Below are 20,716 nucleotides of genomic sequence, written 5' to 3'. Positions count from 1 at the left end.
TGTTAATGATGACATTTGACACCTTGTCATCACTCAGGATCTCTAGTTTACATTAGGGTTCACTCTTGGGTTCACTGTGGGTTTGGATGAGTGTATAATGACATGTGTTCACCATGTATTGGAGGCACTAGTTTTATAGCACCCACCTGCCCATGCAGGAAATACAAGAGACTCGGGTCCGATTCCTGGGTTGGGAAGATCACTACAGGCTGCTCCAGTGTTCTTGCCTGGGAAATTCCATGGACAGAGAAGCCTGGCGGGGGTCCTTGGGGTCCATGGGGTCACAAAGAGTCGGACATGACTGAGCACACACCCAGTCAGTACAGAATAGTTACACTGTCTTAAAGGTCCTCTGTGTTCTGCCTGTTCATCCCATCCTTCCCATTAAACCCTATCCACCACTGATCTTGTTACAAAATCCACAGTTTTGACTTTTCCAGAATGTCGTATATTTGGAATCATACAACATGTATGAGTCAGATTGGCTTCTTCCACTGAGAATATGCATTTAAGTTTCCTCTATGTCTTTTCATGGCTTCATAGCTTACTTCTCTTGAACACTGAATAATGTTCTACCATCTGAATGTATTAATCCCAATTTATTTATCCATTCACTGACTAAAGGCGATCTTGGTTGCTTCAAAATTTTGGCCATTATAGATAAAGCTGCTCTAAACATCCGTGTGCAGGTTTTTGCACAGACATAAGTTTTCAGCTCATTACATACCGAGGTGCACAGTTGCTGGGTTGTGTGGTAAGGGTATATGCTTAGTTTTGTAAGATACTGGTCCGACTGCCTTCTGAAGGAGCTGTACCATTTTGCACCCCCACCAGCAGTTAATAGGAGTTCCCGTTGTGCCACATCTTCACCAGTATTTGTTGTTGTCAGTGTTTGGGATTTTGGCCCCTCACATAGGTGTGTAGTGGTATCTTGTTTTAATTTAAAATTCCCTAGTGATGTCTTTACATTTTATATTAGATCTGTGATCCATTTTGAGTTTATGTTTGTGAAGGGTGTAAGGTTTGTGTCCAAATTTTTTTTTTTTTTAACATATGGATGTCCAGTTGTTGGTAGCACCATTTTTTTGAAAAAACTCTCTCTGCTGCATTGTATTACCTTCATTCCTTTGTCAGAGGTCACTGGACTTTATGTGGGTCTGTTTCTGGCTTTTGTTTTTGTCCAGTTGATCCCTTTGTCTGTTCTTTCGCCAGTCCCCCAGTGTCTGGATTACTGTTGCTGTCTAGAAGTCTTGAAGTTGGATAGTGTCAGTCCTCTGACTTCATTCTCATTCATTCATTCTCATTCTCATTCATATTCATGCTTTGATACTGTGTTGGCTTTCCTGGGTCTTTGTCTCTCATGTAAACTTTATGATCAGCTTGTTGATATCTACAAAGTAATGTGCTGGGATTTTGATGATTTGCATTGAATCTGTAAATGGAAAGAACTGACATCTTGACAGTATTGAACTTTCTTACCCATGAACATAGAGTATTCTCCATTTATTTAGTTCTTCTTTGGTTTTATTTGTAATAGATACTGTATTAATGTAGTGTTTTAAAATTTAGTCATGGGGGATAAGGTCTATTCAAATAGGTCTATTCAGGTTGTATGAACATGTTATCTTAGTTCACTCTTCCATGGTGGCTCAGATGGTAAAGCGGCTGCCTGCAGTGCGGGAGACCTGGGTTCAATCCCTGGATTGGAAAATCCCCTGGAGAAGGAAATGGCACCCCACTCCAGTACTCTTGCCTGGAAAATCCCATGGACGGAGGAGCCTGGTAGGCTACAGTCCCTGGGGTCACAAAGAGTCGGACACGAGTGAGCGACTTCACTTTCACTTTATCTTAGTTCAAGCTCTTTCATTCTTGTAGACATAAAATTAAACCCATGCTTAAGTAAGAACTATGTATTAGTAATTTTTAAATTTTAAATGTGTACTACATGCAGATATATTTATTTTAGCAATTTAATAGTTTAGAATGGAACGCTCACCATTATACTAGTTTTCATAGGTATGTCCGTCTTATGTCATTGTTGATATTCTTATCTCCTTGAATGTAATTCAGCTTATTTTAAGATTGCCATAGGGATAGAAACCATATAGATTTTAGTGCAGATCTTTGCATTTGGCTTAGTATGGAATTAAAAAGCTGTGTGGATAAAAGAATTGTGTTTTTAAAACAAGGATATGTATAAAATTGAATCTATTAAGCATTTGAAACTTCTTATGCGGCACTCCAGTTCTGTGAAAGGCTAGTGTTTATGACCCTTGTAGTAACAGTAATTGCTGAATTAATACTCAAGCGATGAGAAAATGGATTTTGCTAAGATCAGTCTTCCTGCTGCTAATGTTTGAAATAAAGTCAGTCGTTAACAATAAGAACAGCTGGTGACAGGAAATTCCCAGGCGCAGGTTTGTCACTCTCTCTTAACTTTCTACCTGCTTTTTACTTTTGTTTGTTTTATGTAGAAGATGTCATAACTTATAGGAAACATGGTATTTAAAGGGAGGAAAGGGGAAAAACAGTAAAATAAAAGTACTTCTCATTTTCTTAATAGTATTTAAACAAATTTAAGTCCTTAGTTATGGAATTTAGCAATTCATCTTTCTTTTTGGTGTTAGCAAATAGTGAGATTTCAGTAAACAAAGTTCCTGTTAATTCTGTCTCTGCTTTTGCATAATTTGACTCAGAACTGAAATGAATTTTACTTTTGCTGTATCAGCAAATTACTAAGTAAATGAACCTTTTCTTCTGAAGCTAATTCAGGTTTACCCCACTATCTGAAAGTAGAGTGCTCCTAGGAAACCTTTGGTAAGCCTAAATGACGTCAAGTGAAGAAGCAGTTACCTTAGGACATGTCTTGCTCACAATGCACAAAATAAATCAGAATAAAGCACAGATACACACAGAGAAACAGATCAGAGCCATGGAGGCTTGATGCTGAGATGCAGGAGGCTTGATGCTGAGATGCAGAGTGTAGTCCCGGGGAAGGAGGCTGTTGGTGCTGCCCTCACTGCTCAGGATGCGCCGCCTCCATGTTAAATGCAAGTGAAGACTGGTCGCTGTTTTCACCTCTCACCTTTTTTTGTAAAAGCAAAGATCCTCTTCAGGTCTCTTTTGGTTGATGAAAACAGGCAAGTCTTTCGTAAGAGCAGGCATAAAGTGGCATAAGAATGGCATAAAGTGAATTTTGTAAAAGTAGGGGATACCTGTATAAAGAAAAAGTTCCTTTTTCACTTTCTCCTTTCCTTTTTTCTTTGCCTTTCCCCTGCCATTAAACATGCTCTAAGATCTCCCTTTCATCTCCCCTTGGGAAGATCTCATAACACTCTAGTCACTTTGAATGATTATAATACATCTGCTTTTCAGGGCATAAAAAGCCCAGCCCACTGTAAGTTAAAGAGCCTGGTTCACATCTTGCAGCCTCATGGAGCTTATATTCTAGTGGGAGACAGACCAATAAATAGTAAGTGAGAGGAATAGATAAAATACATGTTAGAGACTGATTGATGCTGTGGAGAAAAATAGAAGGATGAAATGTGTGGAGACTGTGTGTGACCTTTTAGATGAGAGTGGCCAAGAAAAGCCTCACTGAGAAGGTGGTTTTTGAGTCAGCAAAGACCTTAAGAAGGTGGCAGAGCAAACCATGTGCGTATTTGAGGAAGAGTGTTCCAGGCAGAGAGACACTGGTGGAGAGGCCCCCAGGGGGATATGTACATTGTATGTTGAAGAGACAGTTGTATAGCCAGCTGAACGAGGAGAAGAGGAGCAGATAAAGAGGAGAGCAGCAAGTGATACAGTGCCTTTAGGTCGTAGAACTTTAACACAGAATAAGAAGGTGAGCCGCCTTATTATCATGGAGGGTTTTGACCGCAGTTATGTGATCTGACTTACTGTCCCTGTCTGGACTGCCGTGGTGGGGGTTAGGGTCCCAGAGGGAAACAAGGAGCCTACTGGAGTTAACCTGCCCGAGGAGGCTGCTGTTTTCAGGCAAGGTTAGGCGATAGGGAGAAGGAGTAGAATTTAAGGTATGTTTTGAAGATAAAACCAATGGAATTTACAGATGTGGGACAGAGATGAGTGCTGTCAAGGGTGAGGTCTAGGCGTTTGCCCTGAGCTTCGACCAAAGTACGGAAACTTGTGAGAGGAGTCAGGATCAGGGATTCAATTTGGGGCATGTTAAACTTTTCAAAATTATTGGATTCAAAATATTAGATATCAAAGTAAAGACTGTTTAGTAGGTGTTTAGATTTATAGCCCTGAAAATCAGTATAGAAATGTAGGCTGGGGATACAAAATGGTGGGTTCAGAGGTTACTGTTGCTCTTAGAAGCCATAAAATAGCAGGAGATCAACAAAAGAGTATATGTAGGTAGAAAGGAGAAGTTTAAGGACTGAGCTCTGAGGGACTGGCAATAATATTTAGAAGTTAGGGAGATAAGGAATAGCAATAGTGATTGCCATAGTGATAATGGCATTTAGTGATTGAGAAGGAGGGGCCAAGAAAGTTAGGAGGAAAACCAGTAAGTACAGTGAAGCAGAGAAAGAATACCAAGGAGGAAAACGTGACTGACTCTGTCAAATAAGATGAAGATTGAGAAATGAGCGTTAGATCTAGCGATGAGGTCATTGGTGACCTGGGATGAGAGTGTTTCAGTGGGGTGGTGGTGGGATAAGAGCCTGTAATTGAAAAGAGGGCTGGAAGCGGTAGAGGAATCAAGGTTAGCTTTTAAAGACTGAGGAAATGGCACTTAGGAAATACTAAGAGGAATCTTAGTATTCCTGTGGGCGTGATTCACCAGAGAGGGAAAAACTGATGATCCGGGATGGAGTATAGAATTATTGGAATGTTGTTCTTTTGTAAAAGAGAGACTAAGAACTAGTAGAAAGGTGTCGTTAGGACCTGCCTTGAGATTACCAGCATTTAGCACCCCTTTCTACTCGTTACGACCCTCGGTGGCAGGTCAACTACTAGCCTGTAAAGTGTTGTGGTTGAATTAGACTGAAGTCAGTCGTACATCAGCACACCCCCGCCACCTTCCCCCCACCCCCATCTGCCTCCCCGCTAGCCCACACCTTGGTTAGCAGGGGGCACCTCTGTGGGAAAGGAGGAGGGAGAGGAGGCCCTTATCCCAGATAGGGCAGCCAGCACGGGCTGTATCTCAGCCTGACTCACCTCATGCTGTGCTAAGTCGCCTCACTCGTATCCGACCCTTTGTGCCCTCAGGGACCATAGCCCAGCAGGCCCCTTTGTCCATGGGGTTCTCAGGGCATTCCTGGAGTAGGTTGCCATTTCCTTCTCCAGGGTATCTTCCCAACCCAGGGATCGAACCCACATCTCTTTTAAGTCCTGCACCTCAGGCTAGGTGTTCTTAGAACACAACCATGAGCTACAGCCTACTAGGTCTACTCCAAGACAGTGGCTGCTGCTGCTAAGTCGCTTCAGTTGTGTCCGACTCTGTGCGACCCCATAGATGGCAGCCAACCAGGCCCCTCCGTCCCTGGGATTCTCCAGGCGAGAACACTGGAGTGGGTTGCCATTCCCTTGTCCAATGCATGAATGCTAAGTTGCTTTGGTCATGTCCGACTCTGTGCGACCCTGTGGACGGCAACCCACCAGGCTCCTCTGTCCCTGGGATTCTCCAGGCAAGAACACTGGAGTGGGTTGCCATTTCCTTCTCCACCAAGACAGTGGGGAAAACCACATTTCATATCCTGCTATCATAACCAGGTCCTTAGTGTCTTATAGCAGAAATAGCATAACTGAGAAGAAGCAAACTTAAGAACCAAGAATTTGCTGTGGGAGTCCCAGCTCTTGTACCTCCTGGAAGAGAGGATTTGAGATGGATGACTTACTTTCTGTGAATCAGTTTCTTCAAGTGTAAAAGGAGGGGTTGAGTGTCACCCAGATCCTTTTCATACTGAAATTCTGTGAATCACTAAAGTATAGTAATCCCCAGCCATCTCAAGCATAACATAATTCTGCCAAAAACCAAAGAGTATCACTGAGGATATTCAGTTTCTTTGGAGAATAGCTCTCTTTACATTGCTCCCCAAATATTTGTGAAATTTGACTGAAGATTAAATTACACATAGTTGCACAGAAATTATAAGAAGAAATATACATATAGCAAAACCATTGAAGTCAATAGAGATTTATTCAGATTTCGTCCAAATTCTATTAGAATATTTTGTAGCTGTGGGATATATGGAAAGTTATTTAACTCTCTGAACTTCAGTTTCCTCATCTAAAAAATACTGATATAATAATAAGATGTTTTATAGATTTGTAAGGAGAATTCAGTGAGATGTGTACTGTGGTGCTTTGAAACATGCTTGGCTTCTTATGAAGGAAACCTTAGCTGCTGCTTTTATCATTGTCATTATTGTCGTCAGTGTGTGGAGAACTTGTGTGGTTTAGAAGCAGCTTAGTAAAGCAGCTATCCTGTAAGTCTCACACTATGGTTTTATAATGATTACTTTGAGTCATCAAGGGAAAAATTAACTTAGAAAAGGAAATGTCATTGAATCAGGTTAAACTGTCTTCTTTTTATAAACAAAATGGTACTTCATTTTGTATCTTTTTAGTTAAAGTGAAAATTCCCTTGGGGGGTGTACCTGATTCTCAAATGATTACTCAACAATGAGCCATTACTGTAATTAGTTTCAGTTGTTGTGTATACTTCAAACTTAGAAAATAATGTTTTTCAAAAATATATTTTCTGTAAATAAGCCATAATAGTAAGGTTTTATAGCTCATGTATATCTACCTTTAAAATAGGTTTTTGAAACATACTATAAACATTTTGATTGTACCATCAAGTTTTCTACACCCTTTCTGTATGAACTGTTTTCAGAGTGATTATTGATAGCATTGCTTACTTAATGTTTACAGTCTACAGTGTATGTTTTACAGAATTAAGATTTGGTCAGATCTTTTAATGTATGTTTGAATGTCCTAATGTCATTGCTTTATCAATGTTGGTTTGCACTTATTTTAAATCAAACATGCAGATTATTTCTAAACTGACGGTCGCTAAAAGAAGAAAGCATTATATATACTTTAGTGCAGAAAGTTAAGTTAGTCTATAAGGTTAGAGGAAAAATAGAAGTCTGTAAGGTAAATTTGAAAAGTACTGTGAGTTTAGATTTTATTTGAATTATCTGTCATTATAGTTTATAAATGAAATGATGGTGTTGAACGCAATGTAATGTACTTGGGATTTAGTACCACCTAGCACTCAGACCTTGAGATACATTTGCATTAAAGGAATCAGGGCTCCTTGAAGAAGTAGCAGATTCCAAGGATGGGAGCCTGGAACATACTGTAATGCTAAAAAAGTAAGAATATGCTTCCCCCAAAATGATGGTGGCTACAGGATACAGGGGTCATTTTGAAGATGTTCTCATTGGCCAAATCTGGGATGATTTGAGCATCAAAATAATTAAATGCAGTAAGAATTCTAAATCATTAGGAAAAAAGATAGGAATCCTTGAGACCTCACCAGTAATACACATGTTCATACAGATAGGAGAAGAGAGGGTTCAAGCACCAACTGGTAAATGCAAAGGAAATGCTGACACTGGAAAATTATGATTTTATCACTATCATAGTAAAGTTCACTTTAGTCAGGAATCACAAGTCGATGTTAAATCTAGGATAGAAGTGCTGATAAAGAGTTGGGTATTTGCACGGTGTTAGGGTTCCCTCCTGTTGGTTCAAGCAGTAAAAAATCCGCCTGCAATGCAGGAGACACGAGTTCGATCCCTGGGTCAGAAAGATTGCCTAGAGGAGAGCATGGCAATCCATTCCAGTATCCTTGCTGGAAAAACTCCCATGAACAGAGGAGCCTTGCAGCCTATGGTCCGCGGGGTCACAAAGAGTCGGACATGCCTGAAGCAACTCAGCACACACACTGAGTTTGCAAAGACGGCTGCTTGGTTACAGTCGCACAGTACTTGATCCGGATAATGAAAACTAACATCCCCAGTGTGCCTCCGGATATGACGCCCTGAGAAGAACACAGCATCACTTGTGTTCTCTTCTAGCCAGGAAGGTACTACCTGCATATAATCCTAAGGAAACACCAGACAAGTTCAAGGTGATGAGCATTCTTTTAAAACAAGAACTATATTCTTCAAAAATGCTAAGTGTTGTAGTAGGCAAAGGAAGGCTGCAAGGCCCTATGTTAAAGGAGACTAAAGATGCTGGGCACAGATGGCCGATCTCATGACTGGGATCCTGTGTCTGGGGGAAAATTGAGGTTTTTTAGAGGCATAATTGGGTCAGTTGACATTATTTTGCAGATTGTAGGTATTGTACAGATTTTACTTTTATTGAAGTTGTAGCTATATTGCAGTTGAATTAGGTTGTTTTAGGAAATGATATTGAAATATTTATGAGAAAGGACTATGATACATTCAACTTCTCGCAAATGGCTTAGAAAAAAAGCACTGTGTGTGTGTGTGTATTTTAGAAGGGGGAGATGGAGAAAGAGAAAAGGAGTTGACTAAAGCAAATGAGCAAAATGGGATTCTGGATAATGTTTCTCCATTATTGTGATTTTTCTGTATGTTAGAACTATTTCCAAATATTTTATTCACACCTCCCTGCACAAGTTGGTTGAGGCTTATTTCTATTTATCTCCTACTGTTCTAGGTTGCTAATTTACCTTTGATACTTAATTGCTTTAAGATGCTGACATTCATAGATCACAGATATACACATTGATTTTTAATTTTTTTTAAATAGTGCTGGGCCTAAAGGAGATAACATTTATGAATGGAGATCGACTATACTTGGTCCACCAGGTTCTGTATATGAAGGTGGTGTGTTTTTTCTGGATATCACATTTTCATCCGATTATCCATTTAAGCCACCAAAGGTAAGAACCTAGAATTGCGTTCTTTAATACTTATTCTTTTCCAGAATCAGTTATCATAAGAGTTAATGTGTGGATGCAGTTACTGTTTTTCATGGATTATGTGGAAACTCTTGTAACCAATGATTTTTAAAATGTGGTAGTAATAGACTTCTGTGTTTTACAAATAACTTTGTATACAATCAGTGGAGAGTGTGTTAAATGTAAATAAAGGTATGCCACTTTGCATATCAATAAGCAAATAAATTATGGTATGAGAGAAAATATCATATGAACCTTACTTAAGAAATCTATTGGGATAAAAGGTAAATTTGACAGCTTCCAGAAATAAGAGTTAGGTATCTTGAACTTTTTACTGAATACCCTACCTTCATAGATGAGCAAAAACTAGAAACCTATAGCAAAGAAGAGGGAACTAATACTATTTAATATATTTATTCTGTGCCCACTGTAAGTATGATGCGTTAATGAGAAAGAGGGAGGCCGAGTGAGAATTATGAGAGAATGAGAGGCTAAGCATGAATTCTCTGGGTAATGGCGAAAAGGGTTGAGTTGTGTCTTGTAATGACTGAGTTATTTTTTAAAGTCTTAAACACAGCAGTTACTTGACTGGCTTCTTCCTCTGACTTCTCCCTATAAAGATGGTCAAGCCAGCAGTTTTTACCATCAATATTGAGTCTGATTATGCTCTAGTTAGACTTACAGGATGTTGTAGAGAAATGTTAAGCCAGCTTTCATGAAATGTTTTTCTTTTCAGTGTAGTTCCTTACGTTCATTCCCTCCATTATTTAAAATATGTATAGCGATTTAGAGCCTATGTTCACATGCCTGCGTGTTATGTGTGTGTGTAGAAATAATTTTTTTTTAAATTCCCTCATTGAATAAGGTAACAACAGTTCCACCTAGTGGTATTTACCTCACATTGCAGATACCAGGGTTCCTTATCACCTACAGGTATTTGCTCACAACTATAGCTCTCACTTTCTGAGTGCTTTACTAAGTGGTCCCATCAACATCTAAGATTTTTAACTGATTGTTTTATTTAACGTTCTCCAGTATGTCGAGTATCTCTTGCTAGATCAGTCAAAGAAAGGACAAAACCCTCATGTTAATAAAACTGAAGATTGTTTTCATACTCAGAATGACACGTTAAATTCCAGCATATCATTAACTATTTAGTTTGCCTTAAGTTCTTAAGTTTCCCGTATGATACAGGAAAGCAAAACCTTAGCAAAATAGCTCATGACTGTATCTGTAGTAATGCTTATTTCTACTTGCCTCATTTTTCATATTGGAAATTGGTTTTAACATGGTAGAAAAATTAGCAGAAAAAGATTTAGTTTTTATGAGATTGTTTTTATACATGAGGGAAAATTTGTTAAAGGAAAACACATTTTTCTTAGCATCTTTTAATGAAATTAGAAATTCACTATCAGAGTTACGTATATATGATTTGTCATCATTGTTTTGGTTAATACAGTGTTTATTAACTTAGCATGTTAATTTTTTTGCTAAAGTCTCAATATTTTTATTTTCTAACCCTTTAACGTTGATTCCTTCCTCTTCCCTAAGATGTCTTGTATAGTGTTTTGAAGCGTTCTTCAGATCTATAGTCGGACAGGAGAAAAAGAATAAAACTTCTGCTGTTGGCTTGGTTTAGGTGTAATTGCTTCTCTACAGTTCTGCTTATTTTTGAAGTTCAGATAAGGTGTTGAACTTCTGGAAGAATAATAGAAATTTAATTCTTTTCTGTTCATTGGTTTAAAAGCTGAAAGTATTCAAAATATTAATCATGTTTTATAAGCTCTCTCTTGAGTAGTCAGCTATCAGTGATACGAACATACATTATTCCCATATTCTAGAGCAGAGCCAATAGAAATATAATGCAAGCTACACCTGTAATATTTGGTAGAAACAGTGAAATAATTTTAATAATATTTTTACTTAATCCAGCATGTCCAAAAATACTGTCATTTCAATATGAAATCAGTAGAATTATCATGAATGCCCTATATTACATTCTTTGTTTGGTATTGAGTCTTTGAGATCTGCTGCTGCTGCTAAGTTGCTTCAGTCGAGTCTGACTCTGCACGACCCCGTAGACGGCAGCCCACCAGGCTCCCCTGTTCCTGGGATTCTCCAAGCGAGAACACTGGAGTGGGTTGCCGTGTCCTCCAGTGCATGAAGGTGAAAAGTGAAAGGGAAGTCGCTCAGTCGTGTCTGACTCTTAGTGACCCCATGGACTGCAACCCACCAGGCTCCTCCGTCCATGGGATTTTCCAGGCAAAGTGTACTGGAGTGGGTTGCCATTGCCTTCTCCCTTTGAAATCTAGTGTGTATTTTATACTTTTAGCCCATCTTATTTCTTACCAGCCACATTTTAGGAGTTCTGTGTAACTAGCATGTACTGTGTTAGAACAGTTCTAGAATTATATAAGTAGTTTCTTCTTATCCTCAGAAGCAGAATTCCAAAGCCCTCAGTGTGTGCCTGAAATCCCAGATAATACCAGACTCTATATAATGCTGTTTTTTCCTATGCATAAATACCTATGATAAAATTTAATTTATAAATTAGGCACAGTAAGAAATTAACAATAACTAATAATAAAATTATAGCAATATACTATAATAAATGTTACAAGATTGTGGTCCCTCTCAGAATATCTGGTACAGATTGAATGCCTTTTCCATTGTAACTAAGCACTTGTGGCTGTAGCTTTTGCGACTTGAGCTACCACAGCAAAACTAGCACAAGTTCCCCCTGCGCCTCCCCTCCTTTTTTTTTTTTTTTTTTTGCAACTTCATGGATAGAAGTATCATTCTTAGCATAGATCTTAGCAACCTCAGAGTAGAATTTGTTTTCCTGCCCTTATTACATTGAAAACTTTCATCTTGTCACTCAACACAAGAACTTGATGGCTTCCCTTTCCAGATCTGAATCGCCAGCACCACTGCTCTTGGGCTCTGGGGCAGTTGTGAAATAAAGTGAGGGGGACTGGAACGCAAGCCCTGCAGTACTGCAGCAGCTGAGCTAACAACCGGGATGCCACTTAGTAGCCTGTGACCGGGCAGGGTTACCCTGGACACCCAGGCAGGGCGGGACCGGACAAGATTTCATCATGCTACTCAGAACAGTGCGGTTTAAAACTTACAAATTGTTTGTTTCTGAACTTTTGCATCTTTGGATCCCAGTTGACCTGAGGGGTCTAAAACTGGAACCGTGGAGGGTAAAAGTGTGGGTAAAATGGGTACTACTGTAGTCTCTTCCTCCTCTTTCCCCACTACACCAGTGGTTGCTTTCTTGTTTTTAACTATGCATCCTCATCAGAAGTACACATTTGAGGGCGTTAACCATTTTCTTCCCAGACTCCACTTCGGAGATCACAGAACCTTACCAGTTCCAAGGGTTTGGGAACTATCTTTTCTATTTTGCAGTTCCAAATTAAAAATTAACCACTGAATTTGTGTATGTGAGTGTTTTGAAATTTGCCAGTACTTGTTTCTATGATTTATTCTTTTTTCCCACATATTTCAAGGATATAATGGTTTCCTTTATTTAGTAGTTTATGACCTTACTTGTTTTGTTTGACTGTCTTATTCTAACAAGACAGTGAGCCATTTGGGGGTAATTAAAGTCTGAGAAATAGAAACACTGGTGATTTCACCAACTTTCTGCAGTATTTTTTGACACATGTTGAGTTGATGGCCTTTGTTTACTAACTAATGTAACTTTAGTTTCATGTTTAAAAAATTCTTCACTACTTTCTCTCATCTTTGGCACCAAAACGTTTCTATTCTCCCTCATTTCCTATTTTTAAGCAGGGGTATATGTGTACATGCCCACACATACATATATTGAATTCCTGTATCATTTATTTAAACAATTCTGCACCTCACTTTGTTTTAAAAGCAATGTAGTTCCTGCTGTACTGGATAAAAACAAAATTTCCTGCAACTGAATTAAATAAAATTATTTAATTTTGCTGTTACTAAAACTAGTGTTTGATTAGCTCTTAGTTATATGCTGTTTGCTATGATCTGTAATATGTTCCACTTCATTTTTGCTAGTGAGAGTTTCGGTTGGTAATAAAGCTTATCTGTTTTTAATCGCTGCCCTTAGGTTACTTTCCGCACCAGAATCTATCACTGCAACATCAATAGTCAGGGAGTCATCTGCCTGGACATCCTTAAAGACAACTGGAGTCCTGCTTTGACTATTTCAAAGGTTTTGCTGTCAATCTGTTCTCTTTTGACAGACTGCAACCCTGGTAAGTAGATTTTTATTAACACATTCAGTGAGGCTCCGAAAATTGGTGCATTTTTCTCAGTTAGCTTAAGGCTTAAGGTGAATTTGAGAAGTAAATGCTATTGGTAGAAAGATCAGCAAGAAACAGTTTTTGAGAAGCTTATCAATGCCATTTTGGTTAGAATAGACCAGAAATCTCACAGTAACTTCCTCTGGTTTGTTAATGGCATGCTGCCCTGTGATCATTTTCTCCTGGTCGTTGGTGACCCCTGTCCTCTGAATCGCGGAGTTGTCCGGACCCTCCTGAAGAGAGTAATGTTTCTGACAGCGCGCCGCCGCCTCTGCGCCTCTGTGCTGTCATGTGCCTGAGTGCCGCCAGCCGCTCCGCAGGGAAGGGCTTCTTGTTCTCCCTTCTGTTTGGATTATGGTTAGTTTGATTAGACGTGGTCATAGTAGATATTAAAATGATAACTGATGAGAGAGTTAGATTAGGATTATTAAAACTCGGGGATAAAGTCATTAGTGTGTAACTTTTAAGAAATGGTTAACTGCCACATACAATCTTTCATGTGGGTATCTGACTTGAAAAAGTAATGTTTAGGGGTGGAATTTCGCATGTGATATCTTACTAAGTAGTCATTTTGTAAAGAAATTGACTTATTTTTTCCTAAATATTTAATCAACCACCAAAGGCTATTACTGTTATCTTAGACCCAGCAGTTGTACATGTACCATAGATAGATAGTATAGGGATGTGTAGAAGGATATTCATTGTGGCGTTATTTATTAAAGCAAAAGATTGTAAAAAACCCACATGTCCATTAATAGAGGATGTAGCTTAAAGGGATGGCTCTGTGTGAATTAATGGCGAAAACTCTCGAAGATACATTAAGCTAAAAAAGCACGGCACTGAAAAATAGGCAAAAAAATAATATTCTAAATTCTTATAAATATATATAATGTCTCTGGGTAGAGATGCTATAAACGATATAAATCGTTTGCCAGGAAGAGAAACTTCTGAATAATTGGAGGCAGAAAGGAAGAGAGCTTTTTTACACTTTACTGGCTGTTTGATGTGCTTCAAATTTTGTACCACATGTACATAGTGGACCTTCTTGAAAAAGAAGCTCAAAATAAAATTTACATCTCAGATTCAGTTTCCCGCTCAGAATATTATTTAAAACAAAGTGGCAAGTAAGTTTTCAAATGGAGGTAAGGATGATGATTTAAATCATATTATTGTACAGAATAAAAGAAATATTTCATTCTGAAAAGCCTTGCATCATAGGATCTGCATTTGGAAAAATTAATTTTGAAGTAAGACAAATACTGGCACACTTTTCAGTAAAATGCTAAGGGTGAAAAATAGTTTTTATATATTAAAGATATACACATCTTAAAAAATCACACATTTTAAAAGCTTTATTATTTCTTTTTAAAGAGGCTTTTCTAATTTGAATATTAAAATATAAAGATGATTATGTTACTTTAAGCATTTTTCTTTTTGAGAAATTAGCCATTATGTATCAAGATGCTGCTGAAAAATCAACATTTCAGTTCCAGACTGCTAGAACTGAACAGTTAAGACACTGTATAATATCTTCTAATGTTCTTTCCACTTTTCCAGCGGATCCTCTGGTTGGAAGCATAGCCACTCAGTATTTGACCAACAGAGCAGAACATGACAGGATAGCCAGACAGTGGACCAAGCGATACGCAACATAATTCACATAATTTGTATGCAGTGTGAAGGAGCAGAAGGCATCTTCCCACTGTGCTGCAAATCTTTATAGCCTTTACAATACGGACTTCTGTGTATATGTTATACTGATTCTACTCTCTGCTTTTATCCTTTGGAGACTGGGAGACTCCCCAAAAAGGTAAATGCTATCAAGAGTAGAACTTTGTAGCTGTAGATTAGTTCTGTTTAAAACGCCTACTTGCAAGTCTTGCTTCTTTGGGATATCAAAATGTATTTTGTGATGTACTAAGGATACTGGTCCTGAAGTCTACCAAATATTATAGTGCATTTTAGCCTAATTCATTATCTGTATGAAGTTATAAAAGTAGCCGTAGATGATTAGGAATTATGTCATTTGTATTAAACCCAGATCTATTTCTGAGTATGTGGTTCATGCTGTTGTGAAAAATGTTTTACCTTTTACCTTTGTCAGTTTGTAACGAGAGGATTTCCTTTTACCCTTTGTAGCTCAGAGAGCACCTGATGTATCATCTCAAACACAATAAACATGCTCCTGAAGGCATAGTTTCCTGTCGTAATATTTTAAGTCAGTTTTGTTAGAAGGTGTGTCTGAGATGATTGTTGTTGAAATAAAAATGTGAATATGAAGATTGACAACAAAGGACTAGTACAAATAAATCATTTATTAAATGGAAAACATTTGAAATCTTATAAATGTGTAGAGTTTTTTTCCTCTAAGTCCTAATGAGAGAATACATGAACTTAAATATACAGAACTGCATTTTTAACCATTGGTCTCAAAAACACATAAAACTCTACTTTGATGATGTGACATCAAAATAACAAAGTCCTGGCTTACAAGATTTTATATCCAAAATGGTGACTTCTGTCCACCATTGGGCAGTATTGTCAAATAACTTTAATCTGGTATTCCTCTGTGTCTTTCATGCATTTTTTTTTTTTAACTTCTTATCCTGTTCCTGAGTTTTCATGGTGTTTTTTGGTGTGTATTATCATACTTATTATGGCACTTTTCCAGCAGAGATAGATAGCTGGTTGAACGCAAACTTTTGTCTATCCTGAAGGTAGAATAGAACTCCAGATTAGTGTGCAGATATAGCATTAATTCTCAGTTGAAAAAATAGAGAATTTTAAGGGTTTACAGATGATGTGGATTTCTTCTTTCTAGTTATAATTATTAAATACTACACTTCTTACAGGAGTTAATTTACTTTTCAATATTTAGATTGGTCAGCAGAGTATAAATGTTTTCCTCTGGCTGGGATAGTTATTAAGATAATTCCCTGGTCATGCTGCAGGTTTGTAGAATATGGGGATATGTCTTGTCTAGTCCAAAAGTTGGAAATAGAGTACCATCTTAAAATGTGTAGAGTGAAACTCTTAGCATAGAAGTACATTGCTCCAAGATAATAAAGCAAAGCATTTCGAGTTGTACATACCCTCACAAAGAATGATGGACTCCTGTTAGAATACTTGTCAGTAGAAGTCTTAATCCAGGGTAAAATAAAATCACACTTTTATGACTTTCACCTAACACCCCTACTCTCCAAATCTCTCCTTGTTACAAAAGTACACCAAACAGGCTTAGGCCTGTGAAAATCTCTGAGCCTTGAATATTAAAAGCAGTAACTAATAATGAACCTGAGTCATGTCAGTGTGTTGAAAATGGGGATCTTTATGTAAACTCTGAGGATTTCTATGTAGGTGAGGGTACAAAGTAGTTTTTACCCACTTCCACCATTGTACGCCCTGCACCCTAGATTAATAAACTCTCTTGATGCTAGAAAAGTGTTCATCATACTGAATATCAGGATATTTGGGGGATGCAGTTCTTGTACTTCTTTCATTTGCTATGAGCCTATTTACCATCAACCTGCTTACTTGCAGGCTTTGTCAAATACTCACCTGGGGCAGAGTGGAGAGAATTGGTGACATAAACATGTTTGTGGCTCTTCCACAAACTACTATTGTGGCCTTAACTAAGACACTTTCAACTCTTTTGTAAAATGCAAGTTAATTTGATTATTTCCCTGTTCTCTCTTAGTCTTCAAACTCAGTCAGTCTAATCTTATAAAATTTTGTTACGCATGTTCTGCTTTCTTTTGCAGGGAACAGGCCACAGTTTCAAATGGACTGAAAAATAAGTCATTACTTGGGTTCCTTAAAATTCTGAATTTGTAAAAATCTTTTCTATTTCTGATCCACTTCCCAGTTACATAGATATCCATCCATGTTTACTGCAAATAGGGGATTTTTTTTTTTCCTCGTGAAACTTTGCTCTTGAGGTGAATGTGATATTTTAAAACCTAGGTTTTTTTCTCATTAAGAGCAAGTTTTACAAGTTACAGGCCCAAATGTAGTAGTATTCAAGAATAGCGATGGTACCATATACCCTGTTGACCTGGAGTGTTCTAATCTTCACTGTGTGCCCTCAGAGGGCCTCCGTATGCAGTACACACCAGGCTCCGTTTAGTTACTGAGGTGCCTTATATCGTTCAGTATCACCCCAAAAAGCCTTAATAAGAGAGAGGTGCTTTGATGATCTCAGTTGGCAGAATAAAACTGATAGACGAACAGGTTAAATACTTGCCGCAGATTAAACAGCCAGCATGATGTGAGTGGAAGTACAATCCCTGTGCTTCACCAGTAGGCTTAAGTGTGTTTGTTCATAGCATTACAGTTAATATTGAATATATATGTTTATATGTAAAAGCAGGTATACATAGATTAATTGAAAATTTCTGAAAGGTAATCTATTAGTACTGTTTTGCATTTTGGTCAATCCTTATTTTAATCTTCTATTTTAGTCTCAAATGGAACCTTACAAAGTAGCACTTTATTAATTGATTCCAGTGAATATGAGGTACGTTTATTTATCTTCTTAGATATTTGTCATAAGAATACTTTTAATATTGCTGGTTTCTGTTATTTAATTTGAAAAATGAGATAAGTGGTGATATTTTAAATTTATTTAACTATTCCATCACATAGCCACATGAAAAAATTTGTATTGATAAATTTATCATTTATAATAAGATGTATTAGTTATCTAGACATTGTCTTTTTTTAAAAAAAATTTCATCAGGATATTCTCAGGTATCATGGGGATAAAATATAGAGGTTTGACTTGGCCTGTGTATACATTACTCTTTCTAACAAGAACCATGAGGTGTTGTGTACTTGGAGTCAGTCTACTACTTGCCCAAGTGTATTTTTGTAACAATACAAGGATGATTATGTAGTAAAATTCAAGCCAGTTTCAGTCCTGTGTGTAGCTTCACCTATTCACCGGCACTGTAGTCAAGGTAATGCCATACACATTTTCAGTTGACATTTATGGTATGGTCTTTGGATAGAATTATGGTGTGATTTGAAGCACTATTTTCATAAAACTATTGCAAGTTATTTGAAGAGGCTGAGATAATGATTCTACAATAATTATCCTCTTGTGTTTCAGTATTTCTTTAGATAAATAGAATATATGAATAAACCCATTGCCTCCTGTCTAAATTACCAAGTTTTTCAATTAATGCCCAAATAATAGAAAATAATTCATAATTTTAATAGGCAGGTGTTATTTGAAACATCAGTTTTTGGTAACTAGTTTGTTAACTTTTGGGGGGTAAAGTTATTCTGTGATTTAAATGTACTGCTTCAGTGTGTAATGGGATATTTCTACACAGTGGAATGATAGTCCTTTCAAAGTGGTTATGAAATGAATTTGGGGGACTGGTTTATAAACTGTGTTGCCAACAGTGATTAAGTGGTGTTAAAACCTCGTCAGACAGGATGAACCTAGATATTACCGATGAGTACATTTAGAGAAATATAAATTCAGTTTACATCTATAGGTTATCTTGCTGAAGTCCAATGAGGCTAAAGCCAGTTAATTATTCAGGTCTTTTTAACACAGAACATTAATAGCAAATTTTCCCCAAATCTAGTTCCCTAAAGTTTTTCTCAGGTTCAGCTCTTTTGATGAAACCTTTCCGTTTTACTATTGTGTAACTTTAGTCTGTCAGCCTGTTTCTCATTTTCTTTCTTTTCCTTTGGATGGGGTGGGTGGGTGGGGTTGAGGGTTATGCTGTATACCACCTCAACTGACCTCCACTGCGAGTTTATTCTACAAATTAAATTTGCTTATTGAAGGTCCTTTCAGGCACTGTAATACATGCAGAGATGAATACATCCTTAAATAGTTTATCCTTTTTCTGTCCAGATAGATTTTTTCCCTCTTCTTAGCAGAGGAGAACATATCTTTGTTAACGTGTATTCATTTTCTGCTGAACAAGAAATTAAAACAGATGTCTTGGCTGATTTAGCTATGAAAATATTAGTATAATAATTTGGGAAGTTTTATCTCATCTATATGATATTAAACATTCCTAATACTATTTGATGCTTTGAAAATAATCACTGTCTGTCTTTCAAACTACCCTGAATACCTAGTAGCTCTAGCATGCATTTTGGTATTATATTCAGTTTAACACCTTGTGTATTTCTGGATAGTGAGCTTTTGGAGGATAGTATCTGTAGTCCTTGTCTCTCTATCTCAGCCCAGTATCTGTTGTACCATGATAGATGTTTACTGAGTGAATGCATATTATATCATGGGTGTAATCTCTGTAAGGTTGTTCAGGGACCATGTGAAGCATGTCAGTCCTGTCTTTAATTCCCTGTCATGCTGATTCAGTGCTTTATACTTGGTAGGTACTGGATAGTCCTGTTAACGTGAAGTGTGAGAAGTAACAATGGGTTATTTTCATAACTTACTTAGTATCTACTTGTTTAAAATGGAGAATGAATTAATCTTATAATTTTAAAAGTCCTTAATTATGCCAAAATGCTCTCTGCCCTACAAAATGTTCATCATTTCCCATTATCATTACTATTTTATTTGGTATATTTCACCTGCTCCTTTTTACTGATAAGGAAAAGGACACAGTATATATGTATCTGCTTGCAGTATTCTGTTATGGAAATCTAGTAAGAAAAATGAAAAGTGGTAACTTTTGAAAAAATTTCTTTTAAGAGAAATAATTTAGGGAAAAGGAACAAGTATACCCATATAGTATTATGGAGAGGGGCAGTCCTAGAGTGTTGAAAGTTAGTCATTGAAATATTATCCAAATCTTTTAATTTTGTTTTTCTTTCCCATTTCTATCTTCTGTGAGAAAAGACGAATAGAATAGGATAAAGAATCAAATGAGTCATTTTTTTTTCTTTATTGCTCTATTTTTTTCTTTATTGCCCTATGTGTGGATTGGGTAAAAGGTCCCTTAATTCCAGAAGTGTAATTCCAGTTTCTCGTTGTAACATGTGAGTATTTCGTAAGTCGGCTGAGCAAATTCAGGTATATTGTCTGCTTACTGCTCCAGGACCATCTCACACCAAGAGTGGAGAGTGAACCCAGGAAGAAACAGGTTACTGAGCACTGTTGATCACCAAGGGAAGTCCTGATACTCAAGGGGCAAGTGTGTGAGGAATGTTAGAGATTCTCTAAGACTGAGACAGGCATGCTTCTACCAAGTCGGTGTACGAGCATTTCATCCTGTGTAGTGATGAAGAAGAGTGATTATGAGGGATGCAAGGGGTTGCGGGGGTATTAGTGGCACCCTTGCTTGATTCTTACATTATTTTTTAGGAGCACGTTAGCCCACTGCTAAACTCTTTCCCTGGCTACACAACCCCCAAATGGTAAAGGTCATTTTGAGTCATGTGGGACAGCTCTTTTCTTTTGTAATTTTAATGACACACATTCTATTTGTATGTTACGTTTTACTTGATCATGAGCCCCTAAAAATCAGGGATCAAATTCATTTCACTCAGTAAATTAGTAGTTGTGTATTCTGGCCAACAT

At 37.5% G+C, this 20,716-nt stretch overlaps 1 protein-coding gene across 5 annotated transcripts in view; it reads left to right on the top strand.

The window, feature by feature from the left end:
* Window positions 1-15,399, top strand: part of UBE2E3 (ubiquitin conjugating enzyme E2 E3) — a 91,877-nt gene extending 76,478 nt beyond the window's left edge. For all 5 annotated transcript variants that reach the window (XM_043894119.1, XM_043894115.1, XM_043894117.1 and 2 more), the window contains exons 4-6: window positions 8,758-8,890; window positions 13,008-13,155; window positions 14,761-15,399. In XM_043894119.1, coding sequence (XP_043750054.1) covers window positions 8,758-8,890; window positions 13,008-13,155; window positions 14,761-14,858 — 379 coding nt within the window. In that variant the 3' untranslated portion in view covers window positions 14,859-15,399. The remainder of the gene's footprint in view (window positions 1-8,757; window positions 8,891-13,007; window positions 13,156-14,760) is intronic.
* The last annotated feature ends 5,317 nt before the right edge of the window (window positions 15,400-20,716 follow it).

Source organism: Cervus elaphus, chromosome 33 (assembly GCF_910594005.1).
Source record: "Cervus elaphus chromosome 33, mCerEla1.1, whole genome shotgun sequence".
NCBI classification, from domain to species: Eukaryota; Metazoa; Chordata; class Mammalia; order Artiodactyla; family Cervidae; genus Cervus; species Cervus elaphus.
Note: the sequence above shows the minus strand (reverse complement) of the source record. Positions and strands in the feature narration are given on the sequence as shown.